At 35.9% G+C, this 19886-nt stretch overlaps 1 protein-coding gene across 1 annotated transcript; it reads left to right on the top strand.

Annotated features, from left to right (window-relative positions):
* Positions 1-9210: 9210 nt before the first annotated feature.
* LOC136841123 (arginine/serine-rich coiled-coil protein 2-like) lies at positions 9211-18246 on the top strand. Its single transcript, XM_067108169.1, has 3 exons — positions 9211-9230; positions 9846-10081; positions 18122-18246. Exons 1-3 carry the CDS (start codon positions 9211-9213, stop codon positions 18244-18246), a joined length of 381 nt encoding a protein of 126 aa, XP_066964270.1.
* Positions 18247-19886: the final 1640 nt, after the last annotated feature.

Below are 19886 nucleotides of genomic sequence, written 5' to 3'. Positions count from 1 at the left end.
CCCTGCCTTGTCACTCTCCACGGTCTTCTGATTTTATCTCTCTCTCTCTCTCTCTCATTTATGTTATTTGGTGTAAATGAATCCTTAGCCATCATGAATCTGCTGTGGCACAAGGAGGAGATGAAAGTTCTACTCTCTCTCTCTCTCTCTCTCTCTCTCTCTCTCTCTCTCTCTCTCTGCAATGCGAATCTCCAGTACTGGTCGACGATAAAACTTATAGTACTTCAATTTTCGCTCATAAAATCTAACACCTTGTCAAAATCACCCACAATTCTTATCCCTTTTGTCTTCACCGAACAAAAACAGACGACAGCACAAACAAGACTTTCCTTTCAATGTTAAACTGATTATGAGGATCCTAAATGCTTAAATTAAATTTCAATATACTGAGGTAAAATAAATTTATCAGCACAAAATCAGCCATTTTAATATTTATCTTTGCTGTGTCTTCAACTTTTTTTTCCTCAGAGGAGACTAACAACATGGGAAATTCAGTGCCAATATTATTATTATTATTTTTTTTTTTATGATGATGATGATGATGATGATTATTATTATTATTATGGAACAAGCCCACCAAAGGGGCCACTGCCTTGAAATTCAAGCTTCCAAAGATTATGGTGTTTATTAGAAAGAAGTAACAGAAGATAACAGGAAATACCGAAAGAAGAAATCAATTAATAAATAAGAAAAATCTAGTCCAAGAATGAAGGAAGAAAGCAAAACTACGATTAAAAAAAATATAACTTGGTTCCTAACCCACAAAAAAGGCGATATAAATAAAATGCACATTATTTTTCTTAACCAATGAATCTACACGAATAATTAACTTCGATTCGTCACGCCCAGACGGAGAATATGAGAATGATATCGCTATATCATTCCTCACTCCTTAATTATATACAATAAATTTCTCTATCTCCTTCCTGATAGTGACACCCGAGTTTCTGATGGTGGTGGCTATTCTCTCTTGATGGTGAAGTGGTCATGGTGCGCTTGGCTTCGCGAATCAAGATAGGCCATTGAAAAAAAAAAAAAAAAAAAAAAAAATTTAGGGCATCGTTTTTTGTCGCTAACGAATGCAGATTAGATTCGAAATTAATTAAGAATCATTTATGCGTCCCCTGTCACTTTCAATGTTATCGATCGTCTCACCTACTAATCTCTCCTGCGACTTTTTAATTGTGACCTCTAATCTGGGGGCCCTCCAGCAGTGCATGAGAGTCAGGTAGGTCTGATTTGCGTTTACTTTTTACTATCACTATTCTTCTAAGTGGTTCAACCAGACCAATGAGTCTCTTATGGGTGGTCAAGGAGACTCGCATTTAAAAGCAAAATGACGACTGGAGTAGGAAAATTATGAACTGAGTTAGATTTCTGGGTGCGACAAGACCGATATGGAAGTTATAAAAATTCAAGGTGGAAGAAAGTATCACACAATACATGAATTGAAGAAACACTGAAGATACTTACAGTGTTCCATGCATGGCTTCGTGTTGGCAGTACCTACTACGTGTGAGTATACTGTTTAAAATGGAAGACTGCGGTGCCTGGTAAAAATACAAAACTGAGAAAAATGGTAGGTACTGCAGTTTTCCCTTGCTCATTACTGATTTTGTGATACTGCAAATGGGACCCCCTAAATAAAACATCGAAGAATCATTCTGAAACTGCAGTAACTTGTGTATTAGTTAAAATGGAAGACTGCAATACCTGCAAAAATACAAAACTGAGAAAAATGGTAGATACTGCAGTTGTCCCATGCCTTACTACTGATTTTGCAGATACTGCAAATGGTACCCCCTAAACAAAGCACTGAAGAATCATTCCGAAACTGCAGTAACTTGTGTATTAAGTGTTTCACGAGCCCAATAGGTGGCATGTCTCAATTTCGAAAATTCTGCAGATAATGCGGTTTTCCAATTCAGGCCAGTATAGGGGATGTCCCATTTTGAATACCTGTCTACAGGAAGTTGAATTACTGTAAGATGACAACTGTTGCTCTCTTAATCTCTGAGCAAAGACTCAGGCCTGTTTTTTTTACAACGCTAAACTGTCCAGGAATGAACCACAAGTATGGTACCTTTTACAGAAGACGCCATAAAGTTGGAACCTTTTTTTCTTTTTAGTTTTTATTGAAAGGATTAAACTTACATTATTTATAATTACAATATTTACAATATGGTTACAGTATACATCAACACAGTATACTAGGCATTTCTTTACATAAGCATTATCCCTCCAAAATGACAATTTACAAGTACTGATTTAGTTGCTTCCTACTCAAGAACAGTAATTAATATAGTACTCTTTTGTGAAAATTATATTTATTCTTTTTTTTAATTATTTCATAATAGCCACTTATCATAACAAAATTTGCTCTTAACACAGGCATCTATTGCAAGTTTTTTTTCTGATATAACTCTCAATACACTGATATGTTATGGTTTTTAGGACTGTAAAATTTGGATTTATATGTACTGTATGACTGTCATCATATACATACATACATACATATATATATATATATATATATATATATATATATATATATATATATATATATATATATATATCGTAAGCCTCAAGGAATTTAAATGTAATCTGAACAATATCAAGATTTACATTCGAGAAAAGGCTCCTATTTTATCCCCATCAGTGCGCCACTTCCGGTGTCCCCCAGAATGAATAAGCAATGAGCTGACGATTTAAATACCTTCCACTTACAATATACAAAGAACAGGTGCGCCTGGTAAACGTTCAGTTGACGAATTATGTATAACCGTCATATCCATTATAGAAACAAACAAGTAAAAAATGCGCCGAAGTTTCTTCGGCGCAATCGAGTTTTCTGTAGTGTATAATCAAGGCTACCGAAAATAGATCTATCCTTCGGTGGTCTCGGTATAATGCTGTATGAGCAGCAGTCCATGAAACTTTAACCAAGGCCTGGTGGTGGCCTGGTCCAGCAGTCCATGAAACTTTAACCAAGGCCTGGTGGTGGCCTGTCCTATATCGTTGCCAGAAGCACGATCATGGGTAACTCTAACCTTAAATAAAATAAAAACTGCCGAGGCTAGAGGGCTGCAATTTGGTATGTATGATGACTGGAAGGTGGATGATCAACGCACCAATTTGCAGCCCTCTAGCCTCAATGGTTTTTAAGATCTGAGGGCGGACAGAAAAAAGTGGGGACGGCACAATAGTTTTCTTTTACAGAAAACTAAACACGAAGTTGTATACAGATAAAAAAGGCTAAAAAAATTCATGGTACTACATCGGACCTCGATCGACCCAAACTTCATTAACAGCGAGAGAAGTTCCCTTTCCCGGATGTGGCCGAGAATCGAAAAAAAAAATACGTAACTCCTACCGCGATGATTCATCGAACGATTTCCGACCTGTCACTCACTCTCTCTCTCTCCCTCCCCGCTGGGAATGACGTGTCTTCACGAGGCATTCCTCCTGACTTTCTTCTCTCTCTCTCTCTCTCTCTCTCTCTCTCTGCTCGAGGCGTAATCACATCAGCTACGCGTCTACGTCACAAACGCACAGATTTTATATCTTTTGATTGTGCATATTTCTGACGCCAGTTTTAAGACATATATCAATCAATGAATCGTGTCAGCTTACAATATTCTGGACTCCTTAATATCTTGTGTCTGTGTTGTCATCTTTCAGTTGTGTAAAATAAAGATAAATGTATACATGTACAAAATAAAAAAAATAACTATTCATTAATCTAAATTATTTGTTTTTTCTAATAGCTGATCTCTTTCTGTATTCCTATTATCCTCTAATTCTTCAAATGAGCATCTTTTAGTTGTGTAAAATACTTATAACTGTATACATGTACAAAATAAAAAAAACTATTCATTAATCTAAATTATTCTTTTCATTTTCTAATAGCTGATATCTTCTTTCTATACTGCCTGTTATCTTCTAAATCTTCAAATGACCATCATAATATTCTCTAGAAGCTTGAATTTCCAGTCGATGGTCCCTCAGATAGGCTAGTTCCAAATGAATAGGGGTTCATCTTCAGAATAATAATAATAGCAATGAATTTACAGACATAAAATACACTTGATGCTACATTGGTGACCAAAACTGTAATTAAAATGCATGTGGATAATTTGTTATTCTACAGAGGTTCAGAACTACGACCAAAGTGGGAAAGAAATATATATATATATATATATATATATATATATATATATATATATATATATATATATATATATATATATATATATATATAATTCATTATAATTACGAGCAAAACCGCGCCATCTGGGGCCATTAATAAAGAGCTATTGGCTTATTATACCACCTCGTAAGAGAAAACTACATTTACAGTTTATTAAAAAAAATACTGAACATACGTTTTACACTTCCCAAATATCATCTTTTACGAAAATCCCCACGCCCTATAAATCCCCTTGCCAAAAAAACTTTCAAAATCAAAATCCCTTCGCTGAGAGAGTTCAACCAACCAGATGAAAACGATATATGAGATTGATACGCCGTTGATTTCGTAAAGGAAGCTCATAAAGACGCAAAGTTTATGCCGTTCGGTTTGACGTATAAGGAATAAAAATCAAGAGTCAGCCAATTTATATAATCTGTATTAATAGGACCAATATGCTATAAAGGTTGTTTACAAGGCAGCTTTCGGCGCTGAGGTCCAGCGCAGGTCAGGTGGGAATAAATGAAGGTTTGGCCGGACGAAAAATCGGGGAAGTAAGTTTTCGGCGGGTGGAAAATCTCTAACTGAATGTTTTGATTTCAACAGTACTCGAATCTTTCCTTAAAGAATTTAGTTAACAAATGGACAAACTGTGAGATATAGTAAAGTGAAAACAAACAAACAAAAATCATATCAATGTATAAGCTTGGATATTTACAAGTGTATAAATAACTGCAGATATAAACAAATAGAAAACAATAAAGAATTTAATAAACAAATACGACAAACTGTGAGATATAGCAAAGTGAAACAAACAAACAGAAAGAATATCAATGTATAAGTTTAGATATTTACATGCCTATTTAATAACTGCAGATATAAACAAACAGAAAACTAAATAACTGCACATAAACAAATAGAAAACAATAAAGATTCTACCTTACAAACAAACAAACCGTGAGATATAGTAAAGGAAAACAAACACACAAAAAACATATCAACGTATAAGTGCAGATATCTACATGCATATAAATAACTGCAGATATAAACAAACAGAAAACAATAAACAAATGCGTGAACACCGAGAAGCAAGAATTGCTCACATATTATCAATTGCTCACACATTATCAATCAATTGCTCTGACTTCTAGCAACGCAAGACTTTCTACTCTGTTCCCGCGCCGTTAATGGATGGTCGGAATTTCTCATCCTTTCTCGACAAAAATAAATAAATAAAAAAAAAGCTTAAACTGATCAGAGAAAGAATAATAGAATAGAATGTAGGATTTAGGGCAAAGGCCAAGCGCTGGGACCTATGAAGGTCATTCAAATGGAAATTGACAGTAAAGGGTTTGGAAGGTGTAACAGGAGGAAAACCTCAAAGCAGTTGCACTATGAATCAATTCTTAGAAGAGGGTGGGAAGGAAGTTGGAAGAATGAGAATACGACCGGAGGTGCAGTAAAAGGAATGTGAAGGGGAAGAGAAAGAACTGCCTAAGTTTAGGACTTTCCCAGAAGAATAAAATATATAAAATATATTACGAGAAACGAGAGAACCACATGTCAGTGACAAAATCTCAATAATATTAAAAACATTTAAGAAATGGATTGAAAATATACATACAATAAGTATCAAGAATAAACTAATAAATATAGGAATAAAACGGAATATACAATACAATCTATGACGTAAAATTAATGCAGAGAAAAAATGAAAATAAATACATAAAATGCAACACAAAAAATGTGTGATGCACAATACAATCCATGATAAAGAATGAAGAGAAAAAACGAAAATAAATATATACAATGCAACACAAAAATGTATGATTCACAATACAATCTATGATGCAAAATGAAGAGAAAAATGAAAACAAATACACAGATTGCAGCACAAATAAATGTATGATGCACAATACAATCTATGATGCAAAATGAATATAGAGAAAAAATTAAGTACAAAAATGTATGATTCACAATACAATCTATGATACACACTGAAGAGGAAAAAATTAAAATAAAATATATAGAATACTACACAAAAAATGTACGATTCACAATATAATCTATGATAAACAATGAAGAGGAAAAAGGTAAGTAAATATATACAAAATTCAACACAAAAATGTATGATGCAAAATAAAAATACGAGATAAAATTAAAACAAATACATAAAATGCAACACAACAAATGTATGATACATAATACAGTCTACGATGCAAAATAAAAATAAGAGAAAAAGATTAAAAATAAATCTAAAGAGTACAACACAATAAACGCATGAAGCAAAGTAAAAAAAAACAGGCAAAAATAAAAAAAAATAAAAAAAAAGAAAAAAGAGAAGAAAGGAACGACGAGCTACAATCCCTCAAGATGCAGGGGCCATACAGATCTCGTTACCGCCTCTGAATCATAAACCAATTAGGAGAGAGAGAGAGAGAGAGAGAGAGAGAGAGAGAGAGAGAGAGAGAGAGAGAGAGAGAGAGAGAGAGAGAGAGTATAAAACAGCCGCTCGGAGAGGCGTATCTATCTACATAGTAGCCCCGGGGGCGAGCGCTGACAGAAATTCCTATGAGAATCGAGATCATGTCTTTGTGAGAGCGAGTCCCTGATTGGAAAATTAAATGCTTTTAGATGCTTGCTTGCTTGCTCGCTTGCTTGCTTGCTCGCTTGCCTCTGCTTCCAATCACCAGCAGCAGCAGCAGCAGCCACCAGCTGTTGCAGATGAGGGAATGTCCGCTGCACGGGGGAAAAAAATATTAAAAACCAGTTCTCCCTCCATTTGAGATTTTGTTTGGCTCCAATTCTTTATTCCGACCCAGTCTCCCGTTTGTAACGGGATCAATCGATTATCTCAGGGTGTTTGCATCCCGATTCGAAAAGCCTCCAGTTATACATATGTATGTATATTTTATATATATATATATATATATATATATATATGTATATATATATATATTTATATAATTTATCAGTGCATGTGCCTTGGTATACATGCTACGATAATCAGTCGACTTTTGATCACTTAGCTCTCAAGTGATATTTAAATTGATGATGATCTGATGTGCATATTCTGACTGGTTTATATATATATATATATATATATATATATATATATATATATATATATATATATATATATATATATATATATATATATATATACGCACACACATACATACATAGACAACACGTTTGAATGAACAAGTACCATACTCGATATCTACACCTTCGTCGAGACCTGCTCATTGCTACTTTATTTATCGTCTTACCTAAAAGGATTATCTTCGCAATCCTGCAAAGTTTTACCTCTTCGATCCCACACCTCTCTCTCTCTCTCTCAGACAGCATATCGTCCCAAGAAGCTCACGACAGAGATAGCGCTAATCTCAGCAAGCGATCTCCGCAAACTCTCTAGAAAAGAACAACTCAGCGGAGACGCTCCTTACGTAGATCATCGGAACCTGGCCATTACCCGAGCTTCTTAAACAAGCACTTGAGATTGTGTGGCCGCGTCCATATTATCTCCTTGGCCCTGGGTACAGTCAGTCGGTGATTTCGCCGTCCAGAGATTCGCGAAAGAAACTTATGGATGGAGGTCGAAGTGCTAGCTAGCTGCCGCCGATGCTCCTTCTGAAGCCGATTTAGCGAGATACAAATTTTCGCAGATCGCGCGATAAAAAATGACCGCTAATCACGCTTTGCGAGGCGCGATAAATAAAATTCGCCCGCCATGATACAGGCGATGCGAGGTTGATAAGAGTCACAGTCTCTCTCTCTCTCTCTCTCTCTCTCTCTCTCTCTCTCTCTCTCATGCAAGATCCACCCAAGGAGGCGAAATTATACCTGTTAAGACGTTTATAAAGTTGCATAAACAAACTTCACCGCCGTCCCAAGCATAGCATCAATGCAAGCATGATTATTAGTGACTGAATTATCGGAATTTAGTTGCAATGAATTCAACCTTCAAGTATATCTGACCAAAAAAAAAAAAAATCTGTGTTGGAGTTTCCTGTCATTTTTCTTTTTTTTTTTGGGGGGGTGGGTTTTTTTTTTATCAAATGAATATGTGATTAAATAGAATTTAAAGGATTGTAAACCATAACAACGATTGTACAACGACAATTTATAATAATAATAATAATAATAATAATAATAATAATAATAATAATAATAATAATAATAATAATGATCAACATGAGAGAGAGAGAGAGAGAGAGAGAGAGAGAGAGAGAGACTGTTATCACAACAGCCATGCAGAGAGAGAGAGAGAGAGAGAGAGAGAGAGAGAGAGAGAGAGAGAGAGAGAGAGAGAGAGACTGTTATCACAACAGCCATGCAGAGAGAGAGAGAGAGAGAGAGAGAGAGAGAGAGAGAGAGAGAGAGAGAGAGAGAGAGAGAGAGAGAGACTGTTATCACAACAGCCATGCAGAGGAGAGAGAGAGAGAGAGAGAGAGAGAGAGAGAGAGAGAGAGAGAGAGAGAGAGAGAGAGAGAGACTGTTATCACAACAGCCATGCAGAGAGAGAGAGAGAGAGAGAGAGAGAGAGAGAGAGAGAGAGAGAGAGAGAGAGAGAGAGAGAGAGAGAGACTTTGGTTATCACAACAACCCTGCCTGCAGAGAGAGAGAGAGAGAGAGAGAGAGAGAGAGAGAGAGAGAGAGAGAGAGAGCTTAGTTACCACAAAACCCTGCCGAGAGAGAGAGAGAGAGAGAGAGAGAGAGAGAGAGAGAGAGAGAGAGAGAGAGAGAGAGAGAGAGAGTTTAGTTATCACAACAACCCTGCCGAGAGAGAGAGAGAGAGAGAGAGAGAGAGAGAGAGAGAGAGAGAGAGAGAGAGAGAGAGAGAGAGACCACTGTTATCACCACAGCCCTGCCAATTACAACATTTCATTAACCCATCTCCAACCCGACTCGGAGCACCCGTTATTATATTACCCGGCGATAACCCGTCCCGGAGACGGTATCGAATCGTTCCCGGACATGAATGCGTTCCCGAACTGCGGCTGCAGAACGCTATCGCGATGGCCCCCTTCGCTGGGAGGTGAGGGGGATAGCCATTCCCTTTGAGAGGAAGTGGCGTGAAGACGAATCCCGCCTCGAGAAGAAGAAGAAGAAGAAGAAGAAGAAGAAGAAGAAGAAGAAGAAGAAGAGGAGGAGGAGGAGGAAGAGGAGGGGGGTGAGAAGAAGAAGAAGAAGAAGAAGAAGACGAAGAAGAAGTAGAAGAAGAAGAGGAGGAGGAGGAGAGGTTGAGGAGAAGAAGAGGAGGAGGAGGAGGAGGAGGAGGAGGAGGAGGAGGAGGAGGAGGAGGAGGAGGAGGAGGAGGAGGAGGAGGGGGGTGAAGAAGAAGAAGAAGAAGAAGAAGAAGAAGAAGAAGAAGAAGAAGAAGAGGAGAAGACGAAGAAGAAGAAGAAGAAGAAGAGGAGGAGAAGTTAAAGAGAAGAGGAAGAGGAGGAGGAGGAGGGGTTGATGAGAAGAGGAAGAGGAGGGGGTGAGAGGAAGAAGAAGAAGAAGAAGAAGAAGAAGAAGAAGAAGAGGAAGAGGAGGAGAGGTTGAGGAGAAGAAGAAGAGGAAGAGGAGGAGGAGGGGTTGAGGAGGTGAGAAGAAGAAAAAGAAGAGGAGGAGGTGGAGGATGAGGAACCGGAAGAGGAAGAGGAGGAGGAGGAAGTGAGAGGAAGAAGAGGAGGAGGAACACAAAGAAATGGAGGAGGAAGAACAGAAAGGGGAGGAAGAGGAGGAGGAAAAGGAAGAAGAGGAGGAGGAAAAGGAAAAGGAAGAGGGGGAGGAGGAAAAGTAGTAGGAGGAGGAGGAGGAGGAGGAGGAGGAGGGAACAGCAAGGGCACGCTGCCCCAGGGCAAGGATTGCTATTTAGCTTCGGGGCAACACTTACCAACTGTAACATCTTATAAGGACCCGTTATGTGTACAAGAGGTTATTACCTATTTTTTTTTCTTTTTACTTGCAGAGGGGGTGGGGGAAGGTTCGATTGCCAAGTGCATTCTCTCTCTTTCCTTGTTGCTGTTCTAAGAGTAACGTGAGAAAAGAATGCAGAGAGATAGAGGAATTACTTTATGTAATTGATGGCACGATAGTAACATTCTCCTATTTTTCATACATTTTTAGCTATTTATTAGTTTGTTAATCTATTTTTAATAACATTTTTATTTATTTATTATTTTATTTTCTTTTTCTTTTTCAATATGCAAGCTTTTTTCTTTCTGCATTTCTTTTTACCTTCTCTTACTACTTTCTAATTAGCATCATATTTTTTGGAAGCTTGAATTTCAAGTCGATGGCCCCTGTGGTGGGCTCGTTCCATATGAATAGGATTCATCTTCTGAATAATAATAATAATAATAATAATAATAATAAAACGAAAAGGAACAATAATACTGTTACTGTTGCTATTATTTCTGCTGTCGTCAGTACTAATAACAAGATATTTTACACCTAATTTTCATGGCTAGAGAACCAGACACGGTTGAACGTACCTATACAAACAATTAACTCTCTTTTGTGTTTCAAGGTTAAAGAGTCTGCCACTGCCTGAACATTCTGACAGCTGTCAAACGCAGTGTTTAGAATCGTATGTCGTCATCCCTTTTTCCTAGCCTGTTTTTTTTTTCTGTTTGACCTAACCATTACCAGTTATTTGGCTTTATCTCTTTTAATCTGTATTCCTTAATTTGTAGGAATTTGTTCGTCTCTTGTACTTTCATTTCCTTTCTCCCTCTCTCCCGTTTATCTCTGTTTTGTTGTACGTTCTATAATCATCACGTCCTATTCCTTGTCCTTTCTTCATCTCCCCTTCTCAGTTTTTTTTATTTCTCTCTCTCTCTCTCTCTTTCCTTCTCTCTCCCTTTAATAGTGGAGGAGTGATTTGTCTTCATTAGTTATTATCCCTTACTTCTCTCCGCCGGCTCTCTTTTCTCTTCAATTTCTATCTTCTTTCAGCTTTATTATCGCTATTTCTCTGCCACCAACGATAATTTTCATCCCTCTCACTAATTCCTCCATTCCAAAGCTTTCATCGTTTTTCTCCTTCTTAATATTTTTCTCGCCCTATCCCTCAAATCATCATCGTTTCCTCTCCCTCATCTTTTCTTTTCTTCTCTCATTCTTCCCCCTTTCTCTGTTCCAACCCTTTCATCCGTTTTTCTCTTTCTTAATATTTTTCTCTCTCTATTCCTCATTCATCACCTTTTCCTCTTCCTCGTCCTTCCTGTTTTTCTCTCATTCTTCCCCCTTTCTCTGTTCCAAACCTTTCATTTTTTTCCTTTTTTTAATATTTTTCTCTCTCTATCCCTCAATTCTCCTTTCTTTTCTTCTCTTATTCTTCCCCCTTCCTCCGTTCCAAACCTTTCATCATTTTTCTCTTAATATTTTTCCTCGCTCTATCCCTCAATCATCACCGTTCCTTCTCCCTCTTCCTTTCTTTTCTTCTTCCTCCTCCCCTTCCCCTTTCTCTGTTTTCTTACGTCTCTCCTCTCCCCCCCCCGTCAGGCAGGTGGCGGGTTGCACAGGGTCACTGAAGGACACCGTGGCCCTAGGACTTCTGGGGAGGGGGGGGGGTTTATGAGAGCTCCTCAGGAACCATCTGTTCTACGGGCACACCAAAGGACGTCCCGTTCTACGCACATGGTTCCTAGGCTGCCTGGCCTTTGTTCATTTGGGTCGTTTCTTGTTCGTTCCTCGCCTTTATTCGCTTTTGTTAATTTCTTGCCTGATTTGTTCATTTTTCCATAACTGTTCGGTCTTCATCACGTTGATGTCTTGTTTCATTATTGTTTGTTTTCATTGTTTATATTTTTTTATTTGATTTGTTCATTTTTCATAATTGTTCGGTCTTCATCACGTTGATATCTTGTTTCATTATTGTTTTTTTATATGATTTGTTCATTTTTCATAATTGTTCGGTCTTCGTTACGTTGATACCTTGTTTCATTATTGCTTGTTTTATGTCTTATTTCATTTGTTCATTTTTCATAATTATTCAGCCTTCATCACATTAATATCTTGTTTCATTATTGTTTGTTTTATCTAGATTTTCATGAACTTATTCACCTAGTATTTTTTTTAGCTGTCTATATTTTAAGATTCGTTCATTTCCTCATTTACTTGTTGACTTCTGTTCACTGTCGTCTATTTTTTCGTATTTTTTAATACTTTGCTTAACTTTTTATAATTTTTTACTCTCTTCTTTTCGTTATCTTTTCATTTCCTATTTCTAGTTAGACATTTTTAGTATTCTGTAAAAGAAAACTATTGTGCCGGCTTTGTCTGTCCGTCCGCACTTTTTCTGTCCGCCCTCAGATCTTAAAAGCTACTGAGGCTAGAGGGCTGCAAATTGGTATGTTGATCATCCACCCTCCAATCATCAAACATACCAAATTGCAGCCCTCTAGCCTCAGTAGTTTTTATATTATTCAAGGTTAAAGTTAGCCACAATCGTGCTTCTCGCAACGCAACAACACAGGCCACCACGGCCGGCTGAGCGTTTCATGGGCCGCGGCTCATACAGCATTATACCGAGACCACCGAAAGATAGATCTATTTTCGGTGGCCTTGATTATACGCTGTACAGAAAACTCGATTGCCCTGAAGAAACTCGACGCATTTTTTACTTGTTATTTTTCAAAATGACTAAGTTGAACAAATTCAGATTCTTTACTTTTTGTTTACTTTAATATTTTTGTTTCAGCGTTCGTTTTATCCACTTCTTTTTTAAAACTCTTATCACTGATTTTTTTTCAATTTCACAACTGTTCATATCATTGAGGTTTTCAAATTATGTCATTTAATATATGTTGGTGTCGCTCCTTCCTTCTTTATAACTTATTATTTTATATTTTTTTCATTTGATCTAATTAGCTTTCTTATCTGTTTCTATTAGTTTTACTACCATTTGAAGAGCCATTTCTTCCAAAGGGGGAAAATGAGTAATTATATACATATATATATATATATATATATATATATATATATATATATATATATATATATATATATATATATATATATATATATATATATATATATATATATATATATATATATTTATAAAATGTATGTATACACACACACACACACACACACACATATATATATATATATATATATATATATATATATATATATATTACGATCTCGCCTCTCGAGATCTACAGGTTCTTTACTGAAACAAGCAGTTGGGCTGAAATGACTGACGAGAGCTGTTACATACATAATAATGTATAGTTGAGTCAAGGTTCAATTTAAAAACAAAATGAACATTACTACAAATGAATTAATTACAAAAAACAGTAGCTGCAACAATCAAAAACAAAGATAAATAAAATAGAGTCAGTACAAAAATGAATCAATACAAAAATGAAATCAATTAAACATGAACCAAATCAATAATTACCAGAGTAGCACAAAGAATGATTAAATCCATAAACAAATAACTTGGCCAACACAGTAAATACATTTATTAGAGTCAGTTAAAAATAATAATTGCATAACTCACAGGCAGCATAAATATAAAAATAACAGGCAGCAAAAAAAAAAAAAAAACATGATACGAATAATGAAAAAAACTGTAAAATAACTATTTACAGCAAATACATAATCCCACAGCATAAAGGAACAACAGTACTGGGCGGTGTCCTCCTCCAACATCGGACGAAAACCATCTCGTCCCCAAAAACAGCCCAGACGTCCTCCTCCAGCACTGGACGACCACGACAGAGCCGACACGGCAACCATCTCGTCCTCAAAACCTCTCCACTGCTCTGCTGCCAGGACCTGACTGCAGGTACATATATATATATATATATATATATATATATATATATATATATATATATATATATATATATATATATATATATATATATATATATATATATATATAATATGGTGCATATGATACACACAATAAAAAAGTCACGATACGGAGTCACTCAAGAACAGGCCATACATTAAAAACCCGTAGCCTTTAAAATTACATATGTACAACAGAAATACAAGGAATACATTACACAAAGAGCTCTATAACGAAGCAGAATGGACTCCGAGGTTAACGTTGGGGGATAAAGAGTCTTAATTCAATAAAAGTTCGTTATTCCCACAGTTATTACAAGCGTCTAAATACAGACACATCCACATTCATATTAATTTTCCCATCACCGAGATCCCGAACAAACATATTTCTCTGCCAGCCAAGAAGTTATGAGGTTTTTGTGGCTATTACAAATACGTATACTGATTCACTTACCTCCCTAATCATTAATGACACGCCCAGATCATCAGCGAATCAGCAATCTACCGCGCAGGTCGAAATCGACCGACAATAACGCAATGTGGATTTAGTAAAAAAAAAAAAAAAAGAGAGAGAGAGAGAGAGAGAGAGAGAGAGAGAGAGAGAGAGAGAGAGAGAGAGAGAGAAACTATAACTTACAATATCCCCTTAATCGTCTCCGTGAATATTATTATTATTATTATGTTCGTTGCGTTGCGTTCCCATGACCGAAGACATAATCTGTAATGGCCTATAAAAACCCTCGTCCTAAACTGGGCTACCTAAGGGTGGCATTAAGTCTCCTCAGCAGAACTTGTTTCTTATGGCCTCGTACGAGGTTTTATTGCCTCGATGTATCTGGGGGGGAATTATGCCCACTTTCACGGGTATTTTGTTCCTAAACTCCATTTGAATGGATCGACTTTGTGCGGAAGAGGGATAAATTTCGTTTTCATCAACGCAGCTGTGATTAAAAAAAAAAAGAAAAAATTAAACCCACCCATATTTGCTCTTTTAAGATCCGTCTAATTTCGTTCAATTGTACAGACCCTTCATAAATTCAGAAGGCGGGTTTATTATCTATAAATGCACTGTAAAAATGGCATCTTAATCTTGACGTGTTCTCCGCGGAGTCACTTCGGAAAATAGGAAGGGATTTGAGTACGGCGAAATGAGAGTAAACATGAACTGCATTCCCTTTAAAAAAATATATATGTGATTACTTTCTCCCGCATTGAATATAGAATCTGGAGTTAAGTACTTTGAAGATTTAAAACACAGCGGTTCACAACCTGGTTGGCGTCAGCAATTTCCAAGTGGGGCGCGAACCCCGTGGAAAAATTTAAAATTCTCTAATTATATTCGTTATTCTCTTAACAAGAGTCGCTAAGAAGCAGCGTCAAGTATCTCACTAATTCATTCCCAAAAGAATAAAATCACCCCTTCTCTTTCTCTATTTTTTATTTTCCTTTAAATCTGGGAGGGAATTTTACTCATACATGCAAGGCGAGGGGGTGGGGGGGTGGAGGTTAGAACCACCTCTTAAAGGGGGCGTGGTAATAAAAAGCTCAAAGAACCACTGTTATAAAATCATTGTGAGAGCACATTATCAAGTCTAAATGTAATCATTGCTGTTAATCTGAACGCCGGTAATTAGTGAAACACAGGTTAGTATTTACTAGAGCGCACCCGAGTTCGAAATTCAGACGAGTCTCATGACCTTGGTGGTATTCAAATGACGCTACAGTGGTGGCCTTAGCGGTTCCCACTTACTGTAATATAAAAAAAAATAATATATATGTTTTGCTCTACTTCGTATCTTCTTTCATACAATGCATAGAGAACCGTCTCCCGTCAATTGTCTTTTTATGCCGAATTGATTTTGCAACGGGAAGGGTTTAATGAAAAGGTGTATTATGGATAAATGTATGGATGGGGTTAGGACGTGTGTAAAGTTACACACAGCACGAAGCAAAGAATAAGCAAAATATATATATATATATATATATATATATATATATATATATATATATATATATATATATATATATACATACATACATACATACATATATATATATATATATATATATATATATATATATATATATATGTATATATATACATATACATATTGTGTATATATGATATATATATTTACATTATACATACCATATTTTCTGTATATATATTATATTGTACATATATAACTTATATATATGTATATATTATATATATACATATAAATATATATACAGTATATACATATATATATATTTATATATATAATACATATACATATATATACATACATATATATATACATAATGTATATATAGCATTTAAAAACAGTTATAATTCATTAATATAATAAATTACATTTACAAAATGAGAGAGAGAAAATGAACCTTCCCGTGAGTAACAAACTCATCTACCCTTACATTCCTCTTCAATCATTTAACAGAGAGAGAGAGAGAGAGAGAGAGAGAGAGAGAGAGAGAGAGAGAGAGAGAGAGAGAGAGAGAGAATCAGAACCATCTAAGAAATCTTTACCTCCTACGTTCTCTTCATCCTTCCCTCTCTGCTCCCTCCCGGTGTTCACGTTTATGACTTTCGTGCTTGCAAGAGTAAAACCGTTACCATTTTTTTTTGCTTGCATTTTTCTGTCGTTTTTTTCCACCCTCGACTTCTTTTTTCTTTCTTCTTCTTCTTCTTCTTCTTCTTCTTCTTCTTCTTCTTCTTCTTCTTCTTCTTCTTCTTCTTCTTCTTCTAACAGACCCGGCAGGTTACTACACCCAACTCATACTTACGTAAGATGCTAAGAAGGGTGAATTTACATACCGTTCTTTTTTTTTCTCTCTTCGGATCATCTCGTGTTTTATGTAACGCAATCATAAAATGTATATCGGCTGCATGCAACTTTTAATAAATATATTTTGTCTCGCAAAATGCAATGGTGAGTTTGAGACATGCAAAAATACTCATTTTCAAAATGCAATGCAATGGTGAATTTATGACATAGGCAAAAATTCATTTTCAAAATACAATCATAAAAGGCATGCAAATTTCAGCAAATATATTTTGCTCATTTTGCAAAATACATTGGTGAATTTACAAACACATACAAAAAAACTAATTTGGAAAAAGTCAGTCATAAAATGCACATCAACTGCATGCAGCTTTTAACAAATGTTTTGTTTTGAAAAAAAAAAATCATTTCCAAAATGCAATAATAAAATGCATTTGGAAGGCATGAAAATTTAACACATACAGAAAAATTCATTTTCAAAATGCAATCATAAAATGCATTTGGAATGCATGAAAATTTAACACATACAAAAAAATTCATTTTCAAAATGCAATCATAAAATGCATTTGGAAGGCATGAAAATTTAGCACATACAGAAAAATTCATTTTCAAAATGCAATCATAAAATGCATTTAGAAGGCATGCAAATTTAAGGCATACAAAAATATTAATTTTCAAATTACAATCATAAAATGCATTTGGAAGGCATGAAAATTTAACACATACAGAAAAATTAATTTTCAAAATGCAATCATAAAATGCACCTGGAAGGCATGAAAATTTAGGACATGCAGAAAAATTCATTTTCAAAATGCACATCGCCTGCATGCAACTTTTAACAAATGTGTTTTGTTTGACAAAAATCAACGGTGAATTTAAGACATACGAAAATTCATTTTCAAAATGCAATCATAAAATGCATTTAGAATGCACATAAGTTTCAGAAAATATATATATATATATATATATATATATATATATATATATATATATATATATATATATATATATATATATATATATATATATATATATATATATCTTCCTTCCCTTTGAATTCCTTCTGTTTTCCACTCCTCGATTAACTTCTCCTTCTCTTTGCATTCCTCCCATTTCCTTTTCCTTCTTCACCTCCTGTACTTCCTATTTCCAATTACTTTCTGTTTCTTCTTCTTCCTCCTCCTCCTCCTAACCCTCTTCTTCTTCTTCCACTTTCTTAACCTTCTCCACATCCTGTATTCCTATTTCCCATTACTTTCTGTTTCCTCCTCCTCCTCCTCATCCTCCTCCTCCTCCTCCTCCTCCTCGTCTTCTTCTTCTCCTCAATCTCTCTTCTTCTTCTTCTTCTCTTCCTCCTCCTCCTCCTCTTCTTCTTCTCCTTCTTCTTCTTCTTCTTCTTCTTCTTCTTCTTCCTGGCAGCCAAACGAATGGGGTAAGACGGCGGGATGCCCCCGGGCGTCGTGTAAATAACAGGCGCCGTTATCTGGTAGTTGCCCGTCATCACTATTATCCCGGCACTACCGGCTTATAGCGCTAAAGCTGGATGGATGGATGGGTGAGTGGATGGATGACTGGATGGATGGATGGGTGGTTGACTGGATGGATGGATGGGTGAGTGGATGGATGACTGGATGGATGGATGAATAGATGGACGGATGGCTGGGTGACTGGAAGGATGGGTTACTGGATGGATGGATGTATGACTGGATGGATGGATGGGTGACTGAATGAATGGATGGATGGCTGACTAAACTGACGACTGACGCGACTGCACCTCTCTCTCTCTCTCTCTCTCTCTCTCTCTCTCTCTCTCTCTCTCTCTCTCTCTCTCTCTGTCCGAAAGTCACTGATATTCAAGAGAAAATTATTTGCTATATGAATATGATTTTACATTCACAAATCGCGCCATGCAACTTCGTTTGTGTGTGTTTGTATGTATGTGTGTGTGTGTGTGTGTGTGTGTGTGTGTGTATGATCAGTCTTTTCAGACAGTTCTGTCCTCCAGCAAAAAAAAAAAAAAAAAAAAACAGCTCCGAGGAGATTCTCATGAGCACAAAAACCTCCCCTTCAACAAAGGCATAATTGCATCCTTTCCCCCATAAAAATTAAACTCTGGCTTCGCAGCAGTACTCAGTGTTCCCATACCATTTCTACACCAGTTACGTAGTATAACTACGACGAGAACTTCTTCATTTCTGTTTCAGGATCGTTTCTAATTTAGTTTTCCTTTAAAATGTAGGTTTTTCGTCCTATGAATTATACTTATATATATTTCCATCTGACCATACGCCACGTTCCTGTCTTCATATGATTGTACAGTCATATATTCACTCTGATTTCTAATTGTTTATTAAGTCATTATCCTCTGACAAAAAAGGTCGAGATGATAGAGCAATATCTTCTGTCTGTCCCTGACATTGCCTGTTAAAATTTTGTTTACATAATTCATTTACGTGATAATATTCGGATTTCAATTATATTAACCACACGGTTCCTACTTAGCATGACCTTTAACAATTACTTATGGGGAAAATATCCTTTAACAATTACTTACGGCGAAAATATCCTTTAACAATAACTTACGGCGAAAATATCATTTAACAATTACTTACGGCGAAAATATCTTTTAACAATTACTTACGGCGAAAATATCCTTTAACAATTACTTACGGCGAAAATATCCTTTAACAATTACTTACGGCGAAAATATCTCTTAACAATTACTTATGGCGAAAATATCCTTTAACAATTACTTATGGCGAAAGTATCCTTTACCAGTTACGGCGAAAATATCCTTTAACAATTACTTACGGCGAAAATATCCTTTAACAATTACTTACGGCGAAAATATCTTTTAACAATTACTTACGGCGAAAATATCCTTTAACAATTACTTACGGCGAAAATATCTCTTAACAATTACTTATGGCGAAAATATCCTTTAACAATTACTTACGGCGAAAATATCCTTTAACAATAACTTACGGCGAAAATATCCTTTAACAATTACTTACGGCGAAAATATCTTTTAACAATTACTTACGGCGAAAATATCCTTTAACAATTACTTACGGCAAAAATATCTCTTAACAATTACTTATGGCGAAAAT

Source organism: Macrobrachium rosenbergii, chromosome 8 (genome assembly GCF_040412425.1).
Source record: "Macrobrachium rosenbergii isolate ZJJX-2024 chromosome 8, ASM4041242v1, whole genome shotgun sequence".
Taxonomy (NCBI): domain Eukaryota; kingdom Metazoa; phylum Arthropoda; class Malacostraca; order Decapoda; family Palaemonidae; genus Macrobrachium; species Macrobrachium rosenbergii.
This window is presented reverse-complemented; position numbering and strand designations above follow the sequence as displayed.